This window comes from Myotis yumanensis, unplaced genomic scaffold (assembly GCF_028538775.1).
Source record: "Myotis yumanensis isolate MYYU_CA2020_CCGP unplaced genomic scaffold, mMyoYum1.0.hap1 SCAF_1, whole genome shotgun sequence".
Lineage (NCBI taxonomy): Eukaryota > Metazoa > Chordata > Mammalia > Chiroptera > Vespertilionidae > Myotis > Myotis yumanensis.
Genome location: NW_027223752.1, coordinates 41,402,365 through 41,426,918, shown reverse-complemented (window position 1 = coordinate 41,426,918; position 24,554 = coordinate 41,402,365). Strand labels below are relative to the sequence as shown.

General features: G+C 42.7%; 1 protein-coding gene across 3 annotated transcripts in view; it reads left to right on the top strand.

The window, feature by feature from the left end:
- Positions 1-24,554, top strand: part of DAAM1 (dishevelled associated activator of morphogenesis 1) — a 160,609-nt gene that overhangs the window by 76,927 nt on the left and 59,128 nt on the right. For all 3 annotated transcript variants that reach the window (XM_070419025.1, XM_070419015.1, XM_070419033.1), the window contains exon 3: positions 6,382-6,471. In XM_070419025.1, the coding sequence (XP_070275126.1) occupies positions 6,382-6,471 (90 nt within the window). The remainder of the gene's footprint in view (positions 1-6,381; positions 6,472-24,554) is intronic.

The window sequence follows — 24,554 nt, the reverse complement described above, 5'->3', positions numbered from 1 at the left end:
AAGTTACTCTGATGAGTTTCTAGTTGAAATACACAAAGAACCTAAATAAGAAACCTACAGGGTTAGAGCAGACTTTGTCTAACAAATTGGGTATAGTTTGCATTGCCTACTATTAAAAGCAGGAAGAAAAATAGTATAAAACACCCATCATTGGTAGTAAGAAACCAAAACTTATTTCTATTAAGTCAGCCTTTGCCTGTGGGATTTCTCAAGTTTTATTTTTCTATATTGAAGGAAGAGATGTCTATCAGACACAGAACATTACTGTGTAGGTGGTGGTGAGTCATGTTGTGGTATTTTGTGTAATGACTAAGAATGTTGGCAGAAATCTTACAGGCTGAAAACCTGTAAGGTTTGGTCTCTGTGTGTACACATCCCTTTTGAAGTTTAAAACTCTGTTGTTTTCCATTTATGTCTTTCTTAACTGGTAGGAGCAGCTAATAGTTCACGGAGTGTACCTCTATTTAGTATGACAAAAATCTTATTTAACTTTCAGATTCCAAACTATCACTGAGAAGATAAAATACTGTTCTCAGGGTCATTGTGGTTAAATTTTAAGAGCTATGTTGGCAATTCACAGCTCTTGGATGTGATGGTCATTTGCTGTGGTGGGGTTGGATGTTCATAAATTTAATGAATTATCACAGCCTAATAGTACATTTTCCCCATACTGCCAAAGTGGCACCTTTCAGCCCGCCATATGCCTTGCCTGGCCTTTTCCCCCGATGGTATTTATCACCGTGTTATATGACTTGAGGTCTGGTCACTTGCCCCTTCAAAGGTTTGACTTGTTTCTGATAATGTTGAGTTGTAGGATGGGAGAGAGGGTTAAATCTGGAGAAGGCAGGCATTGCCAATTAGTGGTGGGGTGTATTTGAGGTGAACCCGAGGGTTGCTGCCTGCTGGGCATGTGGGAAAACTTTGGCATGTGGTCAGGTTAGGATGGGCAAATAGGGCTTGTTTGCTGTGAGCAAATACTTGGTATATTTAATTTGAAGGAGAGAAGTGAGCCTTGTCTGAGTAATAATATGATCAGGAATTCTGTGAGCTCTCTACATTGAGTCAGATAGATGCTTACCTTGTCAAGAACCATTAAAAAGTAAAACACACATAAAACTCAAACCACCAAAAACACAAAACAATGAGTTGATTGTCAGGTGACTCCAAGGGCCTATCTTAGCTTCTCCCTCTCATTTTTCTTCTCCATTCCCCCAGCATTAATTACAGGTCCTCCTACCTGTGAATGTATTGGTATGTATATAAAGAATTAGCTTAACTCATTGGAAATAGAAATCCTGAATTTCTTTATTAGAGCTTTCTGTTGGTAGCTAGAAACTTACTTGTTAGCTCACTGAAATTTATTGATTTGGTAGGTTTTCAAGGAATGAATGCTTTTAATATTGCTTTGGAGGTTTTATAAATAATCCAATTTTTTATTTAGTTCACATCACTGAAAAGAAGTTTTCAACTCATTCAAGACCCTTATTGTATATTATTTCAAAATTCCTTCCCTTGCTTTATCTAGCAAATCAGTCCATTTCCTGAGATTTGTTTGTACTGTGCTAATTGTTTTCTGATTTATGTAGATTTCTCAATAGAGCTGCCTGCTTACTCCAGGGTATAGGACTAGTGAGATTTCTTTGTCCCGAAGCTTTTCGGAAGCTTTTAGGTAGGGCTTAATAATGTGCTTTGTTAGGGATGAAGCCTAGGACTTTAGTTCCCACAGCTGGGCTTCTCTTCAAGTTCCTTTCTTTTTAATAACATATATATATTTATATATAATTAATACCTTTCCTCTAAGATATTACAAATAATTTTATAGAGATATGACAAATGTAATTAATCTCTTCTCCAAGAAGAAGGGTTTTGTTGGTTGGTTTTTCAGAAACTTGAACTTTCTGTAGAGAGGAATGATACTTGGCAAAAGTGTTTCTCCTTTCATCACTCGCTAAGTCATTTTCCTTCAGCCAACTTTAAAAAATATCTAATAACATGAAAAAAAATTCTATGGCCAATGAATGGAGCTAGGCCATACAAGTCTAATGTGTAGTGGCAGAACCTAAATTTGTTTTGTTTATCTTTGCATTTATTAACTGCTAGCCCCCAAAACAAGTGGGCATGTGATCAAAAATCCTAAAATGTGGTGCTGTTGGATGAAGATGAGGTGAGGTGGGGCAGGTTGTCAAAGGCCATATGATGAAGGGTCTACACCTATCAGCTAAGGAATTTGGACTTTATCCTGAAAAGAAAGGGACCTGTTGAAGCCTTCTGTCATCTTGTCTTCCTAACTAGATTCTAAATTCCATAAAATCAGGGTCTGTTGATCATTTTTGTATTCTTTATAATGTCTGGCCATGGTCAGCGAGTAAGTGCTGATTGATCTCTAGGGCTGTGATAATGTCTGAGTCTTGCATGCTTGATTCAGCCATATTACTAAAATAGAATGAGTCAGAGCACAGAAAGTTTTGGAATGGAGGGGTGGGGGTCTTATTGCATCCTGGGCATTGTGCCTAGGCACCCCAGTTATTGTCTAATTTAATCTCTGTCACTTTCCTTGCTCAGAATCTGCCAATGGCCTGAGTGCTCTTAAGATAAAGAACAAAAGTTCATAGTGGCCCTCAAGGCTGCTGCTGTTCACTGTCTGCAGTGCTTTTTTTTTAACCTATTAATTCCTAGCCATCTCTCAGCTAGCTCTCACTTTCCTTCCCTGGAACAACCTTCACTGCCCCACCTTTCCCCCAAATAAGTGGGCCCTTGAAGCTCAGCTTCCCGTGTGATCATCATGTGATATTTGATTTCCCTTCTGCCTGCTCAAGAATCTGAGCTCTGTGATACCATTTTGTCCTCTATACCTAGCACAATGCCTGTCATTTAGTAGAAATACTTTTTTGGTTGCATGAATGAATCCTTGAGATAACTGTCAGACATATACTATCACTAATTTTTCAGGAGAAGAAATTGAAATTCAGAGGTTAAGTCACTTGTTCAAGGTTGCACAACCCATAGAGCCAGACCTGGAACTCAGGGATGTCTGACAACAAAATTCTCCTCCTTCTGCTAACAGACAGCATGCATTTTCATATTTGCATCAGCGTTGTGATTCTGCCTACCTGTTGAATGATCGATAGAATGAACAGGTTCTGGTGCTTAAGAATATGGGCTCTGTAACCAGACAGTCTAGACTCAAGTTCCTCCTCCACCTTTGTTACCTTGAGCAAGCTACTTAATCTCTCTGAATTCAGCTTCCTGGAAAATGAGGTAATATTACCCACTTAATAGGATTGCTGTGAGGATAAACTAAATTAATTCATATAAAATTCTAATACTAAGTACACAGAATGTGCTCACTAATTGCTAGTCGTTACTATTACCAGTATCCATTAATTCCTTCCCTTTTTTTTACTGTAATCTAAAATTATATCCAGAGACCCTATAGCAATTTTTAATTTATTTTATGAAAATTCACTTCTTGCATGAAACCATCTGCTCCTAAGTCCTTGTTCAGTTGTGCTCTCTCAATTCTAAATTGGTCATTTCGGTGTCACAGCAGAAGCAGAAGTTTTCTACCTATAAGAGCAAAACGTGGTACTATTCATAGCCTTTGCTCTGAATATTTAGATTTTAGGATTCACATTTCTTTGCACCTCAGCTCAGTTAGCAAAAACACAGTGCCGTAGTGTAGTAAAGGATGTAACATGAATAACACTGTTCGCTCTCTTAAAATCACAAACCTTTCCCCAAACTAGGCACGAGATTATCAAGCTGTTAGAATAACTAACCTGACCCCCTTCCCCCCAAGTAATCCTAATTGTTGGGAAGTGATTTATGTCACCATTATTTTCCTCATTCATCAATAGATGAAAGCAGGTGTGTGACTTACAGGAAATTAAAAAAGAAAGGAAGGAAGAAAAATAATTACTTCACATATATAATAGTTGCATGCCAAAATTATAACATTTTTAGCATGTTCCCTCATAGTGGAACTTTCTCTAAATACTGTTCTTTCCCTCGTTGTTCATTGTTGAAATTCTTAACTAGCTTTTTTATAGTTAGTATATAATAGCATGTGGGTGTGTTTTAGTGACTTAACTGTTACCTTTTTTTTGTTAGTATTATTGATTCCAGAGAAATGAACAGAGAGAGGTGGGGGAGGAGAGAGAGAGAAACATCTATCACCCCCCATCCCCCCCCCCCGCCCCCGCTCTCCTCCCCCCACACACACGCACACCCATGGGGGCTGGAACCAGCAACCTGGGTATGTGCCCTAACCAGGAATGGAACCTGCTACCTTTTGGTGTACGAGATGATGCTCCAACCAACATCAGCCAGGGCTGTTTACCTTGTTAAAGAAGATGTGTTTAAATGTTGAAAGAAATAACAACAGTACAGTTGCCCCCACTGCCCCCCTCCCCCTCCGTCAGGCATTGCTACATGCTTAATTGGTGTTTCTTATCCTCACAAAAGCCCTGTAAGAGAAATGATATGCCCACCCTGGAGATGAGGAAGTAGAAGTTTAATAAGATTAAGAACTTCCTTGGGAAGTGGGCCTGTATCAGGCCCTGAGTGGCTAGGCCCTGGTAGTACATATGGGTGTTAACAAGACAGAGCATCAGGGGATAACCAGAAGCAAAGCCTGGCAAAGTACATGGGGTTATACATGGAAGACCGTCAGGGCCAACTGAGGAATGCATGGTTCATTTTGTAGGTAATGTGGAGCGAACGAAGTTTTTGAATCAAGAGCTCAAAACAGCACAGGTGCTCTGTTTTTAAGGTGGTGGCAACCTCCCACCTGCTCAGTCCTAAACACTGGGCGATCAGTGATGCAAGGAGTCCTCTGGGTGATGCTGGTGCTGGCTCAAGTTTGAGAATTCATTTCTTGATGAGTTCTAGCCTTGCTGTGGGAAGGAGTGCAGGGCAAGGAGGAACATGTGGAGGCTATTGCCAGAAGCCGAGGGAGGGGTTATTAGAGCATAAGTTTGGGTGGTTTCATTGGAAATGAAAAAAAGGAAAATCATGAGACTTTTTAAGGAAGAAATAATAGGACTTGATGATGAAATGGGGTGCGAGTATGAAATAGGAAGTCAGTGTTCATGCATCGCAGAATTGCCGATATACACCAAAGGCATTCAGAATGGGGACTGTTTATACTCCTCAAGGATCTAAGCCTAATTGTGCATTAATTTATAACATCTTTTTATAAGTCTTAGGCCCACCAATCTGCCATGCTCAACTAGATAACTTTCCCTGTAGAATAACAATGGGCCAAATGCTCAATACTGACCATGGATTGAGTTATCAAATGCCAAGAACTTTCCTCTAAGCACTTTATATTCATTATCCCATTGTTGTTATTCATTAGTTATGGATGTTTATAAATTGCCTTTCCTCAGTGTCCAATCTAAGCTGCACACCACTGTAAAGTTAATGTTTCCAGACACTGGTCTGAGAGGCCAAGAGTCTGGGCTCTGGAGTTAGACAGCTCTGGGCTGAAAACCCAGCCATTCCTTTACCAGGTGTGTGGTCTTGAGCAAATTACTTACCCAGTCTTCTGCCTCAAGTTCTCTCGACTGTATTAAACAGGGATTATTATTACAATGAGGATGTGATAATGAGTGGGACTCTTAGGGTTGCTCTGAGACGAAATGAGAAAATGCCTGCACCATGCTTGGCATGGAAGGTACTGAATAAATGTCAGTGGAATTTATGGTGATGAAGATGTCCCCCCCTTGCTCGGAACCTTCATCCCTTCATCGGCTTTCCTTGGCCAGGACAATTAACTCCTTAGCCTGGCATTTAAGACTTTCCACAAACTGGTTTCTCTACCTCTCAAAGCTGTTGTGTGATGATGCTTTGCATAATCCCAGTGCTTCAGCCAAGCTGGTGTGTGTCCCCCAAACACACCAAGTGTGTGACCCCACCCCTGCCTTTGATTCTGTTCTTTCTCTCCTCTTATCACGTCCAAATCCTTCAGGGCCCAGCCTGATACTCAGTGTTTACGGAGCCATCCCTAGCAAACCCTGATCTGTAATACAATTAATCCTTCCAAACTCTAGTGCCTGTTGCCTTTACTGATCAATGGACTCTCTGCAGCAGTGCATGTGGCTCAGGATACTCCAGTCCATCTTCTGCCCACTTCCCCGTACCCTCCAGTAAATGCAGTGCCTCATCCCTCGTGCTGTGCTTGGTGCCAAGCTCCGTGCCAGGATTACTTTCTTGATAGTGGTAACATGCACCTTAACTTAGGTTCCTGTTTTTTTCTGAGTTCATTTAAATGCGTGTTGATGTTGTGTGTGTTTTTTCTCTCTCCTTGGTGGTGCTGATAACTTCCTCATACGGATAACAAATTATTTCTGAAATACTAATTATTATTTTTCTTCTCAGGATGAACTTGACCTCACAGACAAACACAGGGAGGCTATGTTTGCACTTCCAGCTGAGAAAAAATGGCAGATATACTGTAGCAAGAAAAAGGTAAGATATACCTTGAATATATGGTTAACTGGAAAATTATCATTTTTAATTCCCTTTGCTCTCCCGTGTCACCACCAGAGTTCAAACAGCTGTTTATAATGTGCAAACCAGAATGACCATGTTCTGCTGTGGCCTTGGTGCTACCTTCAGCAAAGGGACAACTCCTTGGATGTTGTTTTTATCAGCATTTCACTGGACACCACTTCCCTACCTTGTACCTGTAACTGTTAATTCATAATCCTGTACAACTGAGACCCAAAATAACATTGGCTGACACAACGACAAAGTGTCCTCCCCTCCCCCCACTCTTTATGTAAAAGTTTATGTACTGGTATAGGTAGGTTAGGGCTAGTATTGTGGGGTCACATCCTCTGTGACCACCTTCTAACAGCTTTTCATTTCACCATCTCTAAGGCCTTGTCCTCGTGGTGGCTCTCCAGCCATTTCACATTCCTAAATAAGGCTGGAGGAAAGGGGAAGAAGGAAAACCTTCCCCCTACGCTCTTAGGGACATGCCCTGGAGTTATGCACTCCAATTCCCCCCACCTTCCACTGTTAGCAGATGGCCACACTTCACTGCAAGGAACACAGTCTTTATTCTGGGTGGTCACTCCCACTTAAAGGCTGGGGGATCTCTTACCTTCACAGAAGCGGAGAATGGACATTGTCAGCAAAACCCCTAAAGCTCTATTTCCTAGCATCCATGGCGTAGGCATCGCCCTGAGGACTGGAGATTCTGCAGTAAAGTTCAGCCTGCCGTCCTTTAAACCCTGGCAGATTCTTAGATATTCCCATTCCATTTTTGGAACCTGCTCATGGCCATCTTTAGCCACTTTCCCTCTGTTCCAATGGAGACTTGAATCAAGCTGGGGTAAGAGGAAGGGCAGGGACAGCACCCAGGAAAAATGTTACTTCTGTCTAACAAGCAGTGGGCACGCTGATTACTCACTGTTGTCCCAGGGAAATAAGAGCAAACTGCAACAATCCAGCATCTTTTCAAGACATGGTATCAGTCAGGGAAGCCTTTTCGCAGGTGACTTGTATGATTGGGGCCTCCCTTTGCCCACGTGCTGTCTCTTAGCACCGGGCTCCTCTTTGCTGCCTATGTAACTGGCATGCCAACCTCCAGAGCCCTTCTCCTGCATGAGCCTGCCGGTGCCCCTCTCCAACCAGACTTGATGTTTTGGCCCCATGTTTTACTCGTCTCCATAATCCAGCTTCTGATACTTTGAAATGAATGTACCACTGATGAGTGAACCATAAATTATCATTACGTTAAACTGAACTGTCAACATTTTGAAGCACATTCAATTCTCCACCTGAGCAGTTATACTATGTGTGGGGTTTGGTTCCAGGGCCCTTGCTGAGAGATATGTCCAGCTGTAACTTCTCCGTGTGAACCTCAAGCCACTATCAGATCAGACCAAGCTCAGCCTTAAGGGTTCCCGTTCAGTCATAACCAGGAAGATGTGTTTGTGAATGAATCTGTCCCCTTCTCCTCTTCCTCTTTGTACACATCTTACCCACTAGAAAAGTTCTCTTCTGTTGAACTGATTGTCATGACTCAGGAGGCAATTAAAACACGGAGAGAATTTTAAAATGAAATATAATGTGCTCAGTTCTGCAAGTGATGTATAGTGAGGTCTTTGGAAAAGGGAACTTTTCACACAGCTGTCTTAAAGACCTGGCCCCTGGAACTGAGAACAAAAAGTCCTCAAGTGCCTGTGTACACAGAGGACATTGTCTATTTTGGCTCATCCGAAACAGGTTTTTTCTCAAAATTAGGAAGCAATATGAAGCTGGGATTGAAATATGCACTGGAGGAAAGGAAAGGGCAGGCAAATGGGAGCAGCTCACCGAGGGAAAAGTTTTCTTCTTTCCCAGATTTTATTACACCCTTGACAGCAATTGAAAGTTAATCATGGAAACTACTGCCCCTTAGATTAGAAAAGGCAAACCCTAGAGAATAGTAATGACCTCGGGCTCACAGCTGCTGCTCATTTTTCAATTTCCAGGGGGTTTTGCAGTACGGATATGGATGTGGCCACTGGCTCAAAATCCTACTCTTGATGGATGGATGGCCCCCTCCTGCGCATACCTGGCCACATTGCACAGATCTTTGAGAATACAGTTCTGCGAGCTTCAGCCCAGCAGCTTGGATTTCTTATGTGACTTAGTAATGGCGCCTCCGAGGGGGAAAGGCATTTTAACTCTTTGGGGAGTGAGTCCCGTGGGCAGACAGATCTGCCTCACTTTACAATGGATAGTAGCAGTGCTTGACTAAGGATGTTGATTAGAGCTTCTCACACTGCTGAAACTAGACTATGCCTTTGGTCTAAAATGGGCCTTTTGAGCTCTTAATAGATCAGGAAATAACACAGTGAGTGAGAGAACACAAGCACCTGAGCACAGAATGGCACGATGTTTACCTCTCTTTCGAGAATGTGCCCTCCTGAAGGACAGGTTGGCCATCTCAGAATGGAGCCGTGTTGGCCATCCTTAATATGGAGGATGGATTATTTTCCTTGAACCATCTCATGTAGCCTTTTCAAATCAGGCTTGTCACTAGCAAGCCAAACCAAAGGCTAAGGGAAAGCAATCCACCCTTGGCTCCTTCACATTTCCCATCTTTCAAGATTAGAACCCAGGGCATTACAGACCTTCTCACACATAGTGAGGCCACCGGTTAACGGCCCACAAAAGCCAACAGAAACAGACACCGGAGTTGGTGAAAGGCAGGCTTTCTGTTTAAAAGTGCACAGGACTGGGAACTGAAGAGGAGGCCAGATCTTCCCCAGCCAAGTGGCTCTTTTCCATCCAAGAGTGACTAGAGTCCCAGCAGTGCCTATCTGCTTATCAAGCTCTGTGTTCATTTCTCAAACTTCTCTATCTAAGTCTCTGGTTGAAAAACCTATTTCCAGAGCCAAAATGAAAGCAGCAAAAGTATTTCTGGGTCTAAAAGACTTGGAAAGAAACTAATTGGAATTTTGCCTAATTGAGTAATCCGGGGGAGAGCAAGAGATGGATGCTGTGGCCTTGTTGAAAGTCCAAACAGATCTGTAGGAACAACTGGACTGGTTGATCAGCCATGGTTTGTCATACGCAGCCATCCACTGTCACATTCTTTAACTTTCATGAAAGATCCCCAGAAAGGTCCTGTTGGTGGGGCTTGATGGGGGAAGGGGTGTATTTTCAAATAGGAAATGTTTGTGGTTCTTATCTTTAAAGGTAATTCCCTTTTTACTTCCAATCACAACATACTCTTTTGTTTAAGTGAGGTTTTTCCCAGTCTCCAGCCAGAAACTGCATCTGTTAACAATCTTTTGGATTTTAAACTGAAGCTTTTTAAACAATGAACCATCTGACCACGAAAGGCATCTGGCCATTGCTGTATTTGCTTATTGTTAACATGATTTTTAAACCCTGGGAAAAGTGAGGAGTAGGTCTTCAGAGAGGAGAAAACAAAATGGTGTATCTACTGTAGTATGGCGACAGCAATCTTATCAGCACAGGCAGGTACCTTTAACGGCAGCTCTTCACAGGGAGCTGTGGCACTGAACCAGTCCGCATAGTATCAAAAACATGCTTTTTCTCCTCTTTGAGCTTCTGAGTTTGCAAAGTAAGTGAACGGGGCTAGACCCTGTTAGCTGTAGTGACACCAGATCTTTGCGGCAAAGATCAGGATTTGACGACTGCACCTAATTTTTCCTCCTTTCATTTCTGATCTCTAAAGCCCAGGCTTAAGTACAGGCTTTGTAGTCTTCACATTACATCTCTGCATCTTTCAAGGTTTACTTTAGAGAAGGTGAATTTTTTCTGTGCTGCTGAGTTTGTTTGACTCAATTAAATCATTCCAGAATCTCACCCAACCTGGCTGCAGTTCAGCTGTTGTGATTTGTGCAGAGTACTGATTCTGAAGGCATCTAGCACAAGTGACTGAAAATTCAGCCCATACTTTACATGCAGTCCTTTTATTTGGTTTGCATATCCTAATTGGCTCTCCTCCCTGTTCCTCTCCCCAGAAAGGAATTCTTTCACTGAACACACACACACACACACACACACACACACACACACACAGATTAAAATTGCATTGTGTATGGTCATCAGGATGCACTTCCTTCAGATCCTTGAAAGTTGAGGCTCTCCTGCGTTTGGAGTACACGGATGGAGTGGTTTAATCAAAACACAGATTTAAAGGAACATGTGCTCAGTAGTGGAATTAAAGACAAAAGGAATCATCAGTTTCCTCACAAACAATCAAACAAACCAGCTAAAAAAGAAAGTTGGTAGGTTAGTCCTCTGGTCGTCCCCACTACCCTGAAGAGAACCTGCAGTGGGTCTGCTGGGAGGGGAAGCATGAATGGTTAGGCATTTGACCTGGAAGATCTGATTGGAAGGACAAATTAGACATCCTTTTCTTTCTTCACTGTAGCTATTCCAATAGACATTAGAGTGAGTTTTGCTTTTTCAGTGCCCACTTTGCTAGATGTCAAGATGTGGGAGAGGGAACCAGTACATGGGAGACAACTAGATTTCAGTAACACTATTTCTAGACTTCTTGAGAGGTACCTGGTTTGGTCTCCTGCCATTGAGGTTTCACCCCGATAATAGATTCCAGTTGGCATTTGTGCTCCTAATGCTAAGAGGTTAAAGAAAGTGGCAGATGTAGTAATGATTAGAAGTAGGATTGGGCTGTCTTTCCCCCTCTATTTCTCTGAAGACTAGATAAGGAATGCACAGTAGTTGGGAGACAAGAATTTCCAGGCTCTATGTTTCTGAAACTCCTTGCCTCATCCACATATTTCCTGGCTCTGAGAGATGAGGATTTGTGTATAATCCCAGATTGAAATGGTGAGAAATAGCAAGCTTTGAGTCGGGCACTTCACTTAATGAAACAGTGCAGTTGGTGAAGGGCAGGTTGATGTGTGAGTCACCTGATGTGTATTGAGTACCTTCTCTGGAGCTAGATCCTGAGGATGATTAACCAATAAGTCAATTTTCCTGGAGCGGGTGGTACTGGTAGGAGAAGCAGATAAAATCAAATAATTGCAGATCTTGTCCTTAAGCTTTGTTATAGGGTAAGCAGACAGGCTCTGGGGCACAGAGGAAGGAGCCACCGAGGGTCTATGCATGTGACTGGGAGAAGCTCCTTTGCCACTCTGACCCATCAGCGGTTATGCTGGGAAAGGGCTGATGTTGTCATGCTTTCACCCCCTCATCTAGAACCGGCTCCTTTTCCAACAGTTGAGCTGTGTTTGCATGCACTGTACACTTTCCCTCTTGATTTGTACTTTGTTCTTTGTTGCTTTTGCCAGTGCTTAAAAGGCCAAGTTTAGACTGTTGGCCTAATCTCATCTTTACTAAACACAATTTGTAGGGCTTGTTAGGAAATCTATAAAGAAGCTTAAACTTTGGTAAAATGAAGACATTGGGGGTGGCGGGGCGGTGGGGGTAGGGAATGAGGGAGACTGAAATAACAGGTTTGTTCAGCCTGGAGAAGAGAAGGGTGGAAACTTCAACATAAGCTGACGTTCACTGGTTATACCCCAGCAAAACTATAGAATCTGTTGAAATATTGTCAACTTGCAATTGGTAAAGAGCAGCTGCCCCAATAAAAACCACACCGACAATCTGACTCTTCCCCCTAAGGACCCACCAGTCTTTCTCTATGATTCAGGGACTCCAGGGTGAACTCCTAGCATGGCACGACAGGGGGAAGGCGGATGTAAACTAGGGGAGAACGAGGATAGGCTGGAGTCACAAGGACAGACCGAAGCCCATGTCAGTTCTCACTGCCTCTGCCTCCAAAGACAGAGGAGGATCCAGGGAAAGGTGGAGCCATTGCAGAGCGGCCTGCTGCTCCACGCCAATGAGGTTAGTCAGCAGATAGGGGACAAAGTGGACAAAAAGGTACCCACTTTGCTCCCACCCGCCACATTGCCCATGAGAGAGGCCTTCTGTGGCTCACTGACCCAGAAACCTACAAGAAAGGGTGTCTTTCAGCCTCGCCAACTTGAACAGTGCATGCAAACCAGTGTTTGTGTTGTCAAGACAACCCTGGCTCTTTTTTCATTGTCTAACCCAGGGACCCTTTTTCTTTCCCTCTCTCTCTTTCTGCTCTTACCCAGAGGCATTAAAACAAAGGTGAATCTGTAAACCACCCAGAGTCTGTCAATATCATTTATTAGGCAGTGACTGAAACCATGGTGATTTTGGCCCTGATGAGATTTCTTTAGCTTTCTGCCCCAAAATCCACTAAAGACGTGTTTCACCTTGCCCTTTCACCTCTAAGCAGCATAATCTCATAGCTAGCTATTCATTTTTTTTCTTAACTTTATTTTTATTACAAAAACATGCCATCAAAATGAGCACGAAATTTGAGGTTAGAGTACAAAATTTAAGGATCCTCTGCCTCTAGCAGCCCTGAAACTAACATTGTATTCCAGTAAGGGCATTTGGTTCATGAGTATTTATTTGCCTCTTCCTATAATCCCTTTGTTCAATAACACCAGTTTGGAGTATTTTTTCCTCCCAGTTCTGTCACTCCAGCCATGCCGGCTACCACCCCTGCCTGGTGGTGTCCAGAGTGGTCCTGAGCTCCAGCTTGTGTTTTCATAAGTGTTGACTCTCAGTGCCCAGCTTCACTAATGCAGAAGCAGTAAGCAAACTCACCCACAGAGTGAACCAAAACACATCCATCTTTCTTCTTTGGTGCTTGGACAAGCAAACAAATCTAAAACACTGTAGACACCCTCTGAGTCTTCTGGTTCTACATACAGTCCTGTTTTTCAGGCTTGAGATACTGCTAGCGAGAGGATACAACACAGAGGTTTCATCAAACAAGTCAATTTTCACAAATAAGTAACTTATTAGGTTGAAGCGAGCCAGATTTACAAGGGCCCTGTTCAGCAACAACATTTGTTCAAAGTCTCAGCATTAAAATTCAATAGTGCGATCTAGCTGTGTGATTTCCAAGTTAAGCTAATAAAACAAAACTTCAGTGTTAAGATTATAAAAGAACGTCTCGGCACAGTTGCAGATACTGTTATTGATGGAAGTCTTAAACCTAGTTACCAGAGCAGACAGTCTGGGTTCCAAGAAATTGGCACTTTCTAAAATTTCTAAAAAAGCAAAAAACTAACAAACCTCAAGTCATGGGATAAATTATTATTTGCTGGTTGATTATTTTTGTTATGAAATTTTTAAATTTATAAAAAAGTACAGAATATAATAAACACCCATGTTTAACAAATGCCAACATTTTATCATATTTACCTTGGATTTTTTTAAAAAGACGTAAAACATTTTAATATAGTTGAATCCCAGTGATGTCTTCTATTCTGAAGGTGGTATGTGGCTTTTTTCTTTAACCTTATTTTGCACATGTAGATTAATTAAAAATATATGGTATTCCTTTATTTTAACTGTGATATAATAATGTTCATTAAAGGAAAATGCCACGGTTTAATTTTTTTATTCCCCTTTGAATAATACTTACTTCCAATATTTTATTATTAAAAATGTATTGCAATGAACATATTTGTGCATGTGTTCAAAAATTTCTCTAGGATAGACACCTAGACATCTAATTACTGTGTTGTTTGATATGAACATTTTACCTGTAATTGCCTCCAAAGTGGTTGTAACAACTTATACCTGTAGTAAATTAGTTGCCAACTGTCTGAGGGGAGAGAATTATTTTCCCATTACCCTGATCAATCAATCACTTGGCATAAGCTTGAATGTTTCAGGTACAAGAAACTGTCATTAAAGTTCTTCCATTTTCTCCCATATGTCTTAGCAAGTCAAATTGAAGTAAAAGTTACTGGAATAGAAGGTGTTCATTTTAAAAAGAAAAACCCAAGGGTTAGAAAATGAAAAGCGTTCCATTCAAATACCATCAAGCCATACAAGGTGTTAGAAGTACATAAAAATGGACAATTCACCCAGCATTGTGTTTATTTGGTTTGACTGCAAAGGAAACTGCTCTGTGTGTGGTTCATCCTTCCTCTCCTCTAGATCTTTTTACACCCTCAGTTCCAGCCCCAGGCAAATTGTGTTTCCCTCTCGCAAGCTCCTGACTGATGTATGCCATCACCCAGCCAGGAAGTTCCTCTGGGGCATCCGCCACTTCCCTGACGGTGACTAAGGTGCAGGTGCAGAATCAGCACGTCCGCCCAAACAAGCAGCTTAGCTGTGGCTGGAAATCACACAGCAGCATCTTCATCTCGAGCATCTCCTTATAAAATTGTGAAAGCCTTTCTTTTTCATACTCCTTGATTCCTTCGAATATTAAGAAATTGAGATGTGCAACTTGCTGTCTGGCTATCCCTCAGGCCTAAAATCTGAGCTATGTACAAGTCAACTTATGGATTTGGGGATTGTTGGTTCTTTAGTCTAGAGATACTTAACGCTGCTTTCTTCTTCATAGCGTTGTACAAACAGTGAATATGTATGTGCTTCGTGGATACCATCTCTCTTTGATGTTTCCTCAGACTTGCCTTTCTTCATTGAGTAATCCCTTTATCCAGAGCCTTGCTTTCTTTGTAATTAGGGAACGCCAGGCTGGAAGAGGGTGGAGAGAATGACCCTGTGTTTGTGTTCATTTCGAATCATCCAAACAACAGTAAAAACAAATAAGTAAACAATGTACAGCTGAAATAAGCAATGTACAGCTGAGAAAAAATAATTTCTTAGTTGGACAAACCAATTAATGGGGAGTCATGGGGAGCATGGGGTTGTGTGTCCCGTGGAGCTCTGTTTTATCCTCTGGAGTGGAGGCCAGAGAAGCACCTCCCACAGCTTTCACTCTGCTTATCACCTTAGTGCTGCACTGTGGGGAGAACACTCCTGTGTAGGCTCCAGCCACTGGAAGAGACTTGGAGCTCTGGGTTTCAGTGGAAGCCCGGGGCGGGCAGTGGTCTTAAGCTGCCGCAGAGCAGCTATCCTTGGCTTCCCAGTCTTAATTCTTAACCAGGTTCCTTTTGAGAGCTCAGGTACAGGACAAATTGCATCTCCTGTCAATTGCAGGGTGAGGAACAGTGACTATCTTGGAGCTCTCAATCTTTGTCGTAGAGTACTTGTCAACAGTGCTATTGTGTAGCCAAGGTTCTGATTGCAACTATTTGGGCCTCTGAGCCCCTTGCCTCTGTGTGGATTGAAACACATGGGCATAACTCCTTTTCACTTCCAAATCTGCAGTCTGCACAGTGAGCGAGTGGTCTGAGTGATAGCTCTATGACTGGTAGAAAGTGATATCACTATATCTCACATCCAAGAATCTAGAAGTAGCTCCCGGTCTGGTATCAGCCGAACAATGGACCCCTGAGGGACACACAGCACAGGGCTCACTCCAGAACAATGCACATCCTTTGTTTCAGTATTCCTTAGGACTGTGCTTCCTTCCCCTGTCAACTGAGCACACAATGAAGAACCTCAAGCAGAGCTGACAAAAAGGTTTATCTTGATTACTAACTCTGAACAATTGGGGGTTGAAGCCTGAAGCACTTTGGGAAGCATTAGAGGTTATGAATAGGATCAATAAGAATAGTGTGGTAACTGATGAGCAGTGTCTTCCATGACACATGATGGGGAAATGTGTCATATGTAGCAAATATTTGCCATCTTTGTCTTTGAGGGCTCTTCTTGCTTCTAGATTATAGTTGGATGTAAGTATCATACTTTCTACTTCTTTTCTCCTGGGTCTCTCCCCAGTTCTCTGCAGATTCTCTAAGTGCTATGGCACCTACTTCCATAGAAAGAATGCCGCAAGCCTGCCTGACCTCACATCTCCAGGAGATAGGTCTATGAAGGACATCAACAGAAGGAAGTTTTTTTCTGATATCTTTGGAAAAGATGTCAGAGAAAAACAAAATCACTTTCTCTGAGTTTTTTATATATATATATATATATATATATATATATATATATACACATACACACACATATATACACACATATATACATATATATGTGTGTATATATATATATACATATATATATGAAATAAGTATATGCATATATATTTCTGCATCTTTTTCACAATAACTCTTGCACACCTAATACTGTTGCATCTATGTTATGCTTGGTGCATTTCAGAATTTCACACACACACCCCACTCTTCCCCACAGAGTAGGAAGAAGCTTTGAGCTTCCAGTGTAAGTTAGAATGCACTGCTAATACCTCTAATTTGGGCTTCTCCAAATTTCTTATACTTCAGGAACCTAATGCTTTGTGAAACTGGAAGCTAGTTACAGTAGAAAGGCTACCGAAGAATACCAACTCTAAATTACAGTGTCTTAAAATTCCCTTGTGCTTCTTCAATGAGGTACAGAACAACATTTGACTTAAGCAGTCTTAAGATGGCATCCCCATGCCCTCACATATCTGAGACAGTGATATCTTCCAACTGATGCTTTTCTTCTTTATTTCCTTTTGCCAAAAATGCTGTCAATAATTGAGTAGTGTGCCACAGAGTCAGTGATGGCTTAAAATTAGAAATAAGGTTATGACTTTCCTTCTAGGGGATAGTTAGCCCTGTCTTAGCATCTTTCAGTCATCCTGAGAATGCTTCCGTGAATGGAATATGCCTTTGTGGGCTTAATGTTTCCCCTGATTCTCTTCTTATTTTAATTACTGTTTTCCAAAGTCCTCCCTTTATAGCCTCGTGTTAAGCATTATATTGCAAATCATAAACACACTTTGATTGTTTTCCCAAGAGTAGGTTACAGAACATCAAAACCTGCTTTACGGCATTCTGAAAAGCTGGTCTGGTAGCAGAAAATCTGGTGGCAAGATGTGAGGCAACAAAGACCATTGACATCACTGATTGGATTTCCACACTGCAAAAGGGTAGTGATGTGTGTCCAGACATGCAAATTTACCAACCAGCTGATCTAATCGTACTGAGGACTGTAGCACTCCATGGTGGTTTATGGGTCAAAGACTTGACTCTTAACAAGCTACATAGAAGTAATTTGTTTTATGTCACTGTATACTTTGTGTCACAGGCAACAAGGGAATGTGGGCTTGTATCATTTCTGAAAATAATAATTGAAGAATGTTTCTTTTCTTTTCCATGAAAATGAGGGGAATTGTCATCTAAAATTGCCTTCAGATGTTGGAGTTGTACTGGTTGAGATTTTTAGGCTCCAGTCATATTCCAGGCTGTGAAGTGCTTTGCCAAAGAAATGATTTGTTAATAAATAAAACAAATGTCTCATAGTTTGGGAAGTGGGATGTAAAGTCTCAGTTTTTAATTCTAGGTAAGGATTATGACTATTTTTTAGATATATCGGAACATGAAATGCATTTCTCCCCAGGATTCTGTACAGGTGACTTTTAAGTTTTCAATTCTTTCAAGTCAGCCAAGGCCTCTTCAGGAGAGAAGAGGGTGTTGGAACAGATTGAGCCCCTGAGCTGTTCCAGAATTGCAGTTGGTTTCTGTACTCTTGAAGTCTTATTGTCACTTGTCTGTTTCATTGCTGCTGTTCCCATCAGGAGACCAGGTGTCTTTAAAGTAGTACAGTGGGGCCTTGACTTACGAGTTTAATTCGTTCCGTGATGAAACTCGTAACTCAAATTACTCGTATGTCAAATCAACAGTGAACGAGTGAGACACGTGATGCTGGGCTGATGTTGTGGCATTCACTGTGACGTTCGCTGCGCCAACTAGCGGTGGGGTATCTGAAGCTGGCTCATAACCCGAATTTTAGCTCGCAACTCAAAGCAAAATATCGGCCGAGAGGCTCGTATCTCGAAAAACTCGTTAGTCGGGACACTCATAAGTCAAGGCCCCACTGTACTCTTTTCTTGCTTTTCTGGGATATGTTATCTGGGGAAAGAACAAAAATGATAACTGATTGAGAGCTGCTGTGCAAGCCGGATTTTCAATGTGCGAACATTTCATTTCAGGTCATTCAGAAATTTTTGATGATTTTTACCAGTGTAGATAAAGTTTGCGACAATAAGAAAATAATGTAATATTTTATGCTATCGAGGAAATGTTTCAAAGCATTTTTCCCAGTAGAGCTTTGGATTTTTATTTTGAAGATACATTGATAAGGACTGGAGTTTAGTAAAAATCAGGAGTTAATAATACTTGACTGTTTCTTTTTGTCATGATGAGAAGAGGGAGTGAAGTCTATAAATGAATACAGTTCTTTGTAGCTCTACTTGCAAAAACTGAGAACCTATTGTCAGAATAAGTTTGTGATCTTGTAAGAAACTCAATGCTAAAGTTTGGAAACATATTTTCATATGTCTCCTCTTGTATTCATGGATGACTAACAAGCAAAACAGGGAGCTTTGCTCTCTTATTTATGTAGTCTAACATCAAGAACAGTGCCCAGGCCATTATAAAACTCAATAAACGTTTATTGGATGAGTAAATGAATGAAAAGGAAAGCAAATGACTTTTTAGATTCAGTTCAGCACTGTGAATCTTAAGTATGATGACAGAGGGTTTCTATCCTGCCCAAGAGAAGCCCTATGTTCAGCAGTCTAGTGTTAACCAATTAACTGCCAAAATATTTTGAATTTAATTTAAAAAGGTCCGCCGCTTGCATCTATAGACGCTTATGGCATACAAATGGTTAATATTGCTCCCAAGTTACGCTAAGTGTTATTCTTAAATGTCATTGGATTCCAGACCAAACTATTGGGAAACAGTGGTCAAGTTTTGCTTATTTTCAGGCTAGAGGTGAAGGGTGTGGAGCGTGAGTCTAAACTCAGTGAACTCATAGCTTTTGTTTTGTTTTATGAGCAGAACAAGAAGTTTTAGAAGTACTCCCAATGATTTGCCCAACAAATATCTGGACAGGATAGAGGACCAGGTGCAGCTGTGCATGTAAGGTAGATAGAGTGGAGTGGTCTCCGTGGTTTCAAGGTGGAGATCAGTGATGTACAAATAGAAACTGTGCCGCACAGCCTAGACAAAGCAACAGAAACAGGCGAGATTGAGGCGAAGTGGTCAGGAGCAGGTAGGTGTTCTTGAGCTAGGCCTTTGGGCAGGCCAGCTTTGAGCAATTGGGTAACTTAGGTGAGAGAAGCCTGGAGCAGAGTATTAGTCACACAACTTGGCTTCCACATTACACCTTTATAGATGGTGTTCTCCTCAACTAGGAAAGTACTAGTCATGCATCTCTTATTCTGCTACACTGTAATTATATTGAAATGGGGGAAATTACTGAATGTTCTGTCCATAGCATTCTGCAGAGTAACCTCTACTTTTTACTATCTTTGAGCTATTTCACAACTCTGAAAATTGTTTTAAAAGCCTGATAGTGCAAATAATTCTTGCCCATTGAAATGCAAATGTTGAATGCAGTTGATTATGGTCCTGTTGACCGGTTTTGTATCTATATGTAAAGAGATGCTTATGTATGTCTTTGCTCCTCGGATTCTCTTTTTGAAGCCATTGTGACATCTTAGCAGTTCCCTCATTTATTAATGAGTTCACTAAAATCTTTGACATAAGTTTATGTCATGATTTGTCCTATATCAATATAGAATTTTTAACTTAGAGGATTGATCAAGGGGCTAACATTCTAAATGATCTGAGGTCTTTAATAATATTTTAGGCTGGAGTACATGATATGATTCCAGGAAGCTCTCTATGGGAAAGTGTGCATTATATATCGATTATACTGAGCTTTAGATCTACCTAGACCAGTGAGGGGAAGGAGCAGGGCTCAGGGGTTCAGAAGAGGTGTCCGGCTTCACACCCATTCATGGAAGAAGTTCCCATGATATTTGAAGAGAGGATGGCTGTACAGGAGAGGAGTAGGGGCTCAGAAGTGTGATCTAGAGACCTAAAAAACAATGTTCTACCGGGGCTTAAACATCCCCCAGTTTCTCCGCAGTCCCTAGTCACTCATTTTTTAATTCATTAACTTACATTTATGTTTAGAGATCAAGTGTCCTCAAGCTTACAACAAGAAAACTAATTTTACTGTTACTGAAATAGAGATACCCAATACAACAAGGACCGTGCATTTTTACCTTTGCTTCATATGGCATGTATCTTTTATTTCTAAATCGTAAATGCTGTTTTCTGTGGACCATCAGGAGAGCTAGCACTGGTTTGTTTTCCTCTTGGGAGACACTGGTCAAATCGTCCCGATGTCCTCTCAGTAGGGACTGTCTAGCATTGTACATCACTGACAAGCCATGTGAGAAGAGTCCTTTCATAGGAATCGAGATATATTTGTTGGAGTTATTTTTGTGAAGGATGAACATGAGGCTCTGATGAACTTATGGAAAATGTGGGATTTATTTATGAATTGAGGAAGATAAACTTGTGCTATACAGCCAGTGGAGAATTTTTGGCTTGGTTAGAGAGAAGACTTCAGGAGAACATAATAGCTTTATTCAAATTGTTCAAATATTTGTTGGGTTATAGCTCATAGGAGAAATTAGACGTATTCCATGCAGTTCCCAAGGGCAAAACTAAGGCCAACAAGTGCTTGAAGTTATAAGGAGACATCTGTCGATTCAGTATGAGGTGAATTTTCTAACAGTACTGGCTGTGATTGTGGACCCCTTTGAGCCTTTTCTTCGAGAGCACACAATCGATCACTTGCTGATGACTTATATAAAGGACCCCTGGGAGGGGAAACTCAAACTGGGGTGTCTCTAGGGTCAAAGACCTAGCTCTATAATCATGTGATGGTTTTCCTTAAAAACATACAGATGTGTTGCAGCATTAGGAAATATAGGGATAGAGGTTTGCTTTTCTTCGATGATCCTAAATGCTAAACATGAGAGCCACCCTCCAGTTTTTCCAGAAAATGACTGGCATTCTGACCCTTGGAGGATGTGTAGGGTTTCCTGGAGGATGAAGAAGCTTCTGTTCTGTGTGGGCCCAACCGGATTTTGGCAACAGATGAGCTTGATGGATAATTGTGGCAGTGACCAGATAATGTAACCAGAACCGGCAGTCCCAGGAACCACATGACTCTTGAAATGTGACAACATACGTAGGAGTTATTTTTTTGAAACTAACTGCTGCCCTTTGGCAAGCTTTGGATATAAGATGTAGCTTCAGCCCACTGTTAGGTGAGAGGTAACATTGGGAGGACTGAGGAAAAGCAACAGTCTTTAGGGAGCCTGGATTGTGGGCCTGCTGGTTCTTCTCTTAAGAACCTGGAGAGTATTATGCTAAGTGAAATAAGCCAGTGAGCAAAAGACATGTATCACATGATCTCCCTTATATGTGGAATCTAATGATCAAAATAACCTGACAAAATAGATCCAGAAACATAGAAGGATGCAACAGACTGAGAATCCTCAGAGGGAATGGGGGTGGGAAGAGCCAACCAAAGAACTTATATGTATACTAGAGGCCCAGTGCACAAATTCGTGCACGGGTGGGTCCCTCAGTCTGGCCAGTGATCGGGGCCGATTGGGGCCGTCTTGCCCAGTCCCGATCAGGGCCAATCGGGGCTGGCTGGCCTGGGGGAGGGACTGCAGGAGGTTGGCCAACCAGGGGAAGTTGGCTGTGGAAGCGCCACTGACCACTAGGGAGCAGCTCCTGCATTGAGCGAATGCCCCCTGGTGGTCAGTGTTTGTCATAACTACCATCCGGTCATCCAGTCATCTGGTCATAATGGTCACTTAAGCTTTTATATATATAGACTAGAGGCCTGGTGCATGAAATTTGTGCACCTGGGAGGGGGAGGGCTCCCTCAGCCTCACTTGCACCCTCTCACAGTCCAGGAGCCCTCGGGGGATGTCTGCTCTCTGTGGGGAGCAAGTCTAAGTTGGCAGTCGAACATCCTTAGCGATTCCACGGAGGTGGGAGAGGCTCGCCAGCCGTGAGCCTGGCTTCTGGCTGAGCAGCGCTCCCCCTGTGGGAGCACACTGACCACTAGGGGGCAGCTCCTGCATTGAGCATCTGCCCCCTGGTGGTCAGTGTGTGTCATAGCGACCAGTCATTCCACCATTTGGTCGATTTGCATATTAGCCTTTTATTATATAGGATATAGATATGAATAACCCATGGACACAGATAATAGTGGAGTAGAGGTCTGGGTAGGAAGGGGGGTCAATGAGTGGAAAGAGAGGGGAGGGACATTTGTAATACTTTCAAGATAAAGATAAATTAAAATAAATAAAGGAAAAAAATCACCAGGTAGGCACATCCTAAAATAAAGTATCATTAAAAAGGGGGGGGGGGGGGAGATAGAAACAGCTGGGGGCTAATATCAGGATATGCCATGCTATTTTAACTACTTTTAGGGAGTAGTGAGCTTGGTAAGAAGGTAGGTTTTTCAGGCATGGTAGGTCCTGCTGCTTCTCTAGAAAAAGTGCAGGTTACTGGGAAATTCCAAACACCCTATGAGCTGATCTTAACTTACAGCTGGGTTTACTGGAGATAAAGTGGCTTCACAAAGAGGAAGAAGCTTGGAAAACAGTTGGTGACCAAGTTAGAATTCTTATGTACTCCCACCCTCTGGAGAGCCAAACTCTATCTAGCACCAACTGTGGCCTGTGGGCCGGATCTGGCCAGCCACCTGTTTTTGTAAATGCAGTACTATGGAAACGTGGTGATGCTCATCCTGTGGTTTTCTGTGGCTGCCTTGTACACATACAGTGGCAGAGTCTTATAGTTGCAACAGACTGTGTGGTCTGCAAAGCCTGAAATATTTATTATCTGGCCCTTTCCAGAGAAAGTTCTCCAACCATTGGTTTCTAGGCTGTTCCTCTAGACTTCATCGGGGCCATCTGTTGAGGAGATGCTGGTTATACATTACTGAGGCAGAGGGGAAAGTTAGCAGAAGTGATTAGCAAGGCCTTCCACAAAATATTTTTCCACCTTCCATTGTACCTGTTCTTTCAATCCAGTTTCACCCACATTGACTCCTGATTTCCTATCACTCACTTGAGTATGGTAAATGCCACACACATCATGAAGAAATGCCTAAGAGAATAAAATATTTTGGCCTTTCTGCCTCTTTCTAACTATAATTTTCTAAAAATTCTAAGCACAGAATGAATTTATTCATTATTATACTAGAGGCCTGGTGCACCAAAATTTGTGCACTCAGGGGGGTCCCTCAGCCCGGCCTGTGCCCTGTCACAGTCTGGGACCCCTCGGGGGATGTCCACCTGCTGGCTTAGGCCCACTCCCTGGGGGATTGGGCCTAAGCTGGCAGTCAGACATCCCTCTGGCAGCCTGGGAGCCCTTGGGGGATGTCCATTTGCCAGCAGGGACCAGGCCTAAGCTGCAGTTGGACATCCTTAGTGCTGCTGAGGAGGCGGGAGAGGCTCCCGCCACCACCGCTGTGCTGGCAGCCATCAGCCTGGATTGTGGCTGAGCAGAGCTCCCCCAGTAGGAGTGCACTGACCACCAGGGGGCAGCTCCTGCATTGAGCGTCTGCCCCTTGGTGGTCAGTGTGTGTCATAGTGACCAGTCATTCCCAGTCATTCTGCTGTTAGGGTCAACTTTCATATTACCCTTTTATTATATGCCTGGTGCATGGGTGGGGGCCGGCTGCTTTGCCCTGAAGGGTGTCCAGGATCAGGGTGGGGGTCCTGCTGGGGTGCCTGGCCAGCCTGGATGAGTGGCTGATGGCTGTTTGCAGGCTGGCCACAGCTCCTTCAGGGTGGGGGTCCCCACTGGTGTGCCTGGCCAGCCTGGGTGAGGGGCTGATGGCTGTTTGCAGGCTGCCCAAGACCCCCAGCAGGGACCCTCACCCCATGAGGGTGTGGCCAGCCTGGGTGAGGGGCTGATGGCTGTTTGCAGACTGGCCACAGCCACTTCAGGGTGGGGTTCCCTGCTGGGGTTCCTGGTCAGCCTGGGTGAGGGACTGATGGCTGTTTGAAGACTGACCACGGCCCCCAGCCACCCAAGCTCCCAGTGGAGGCTGGCTAGAAGCAGGTATCTGGGATTTATTTATCTTCTATAATTGAAATTTTGTTGCCTTTAGCAGAGGCCACAGCTGGCCAGGGCAGGTGGGAAGCTTGGCTTCCTCCATCGCTAGGGAAGCCAAGCCTCCTGCTTGCTCCAGCTCCCTGGCTGCCGGCCGCCATCTTGGTTGGGTTGTTTTGCATGGAGTTGCTCTGATTGCCTGGTGGG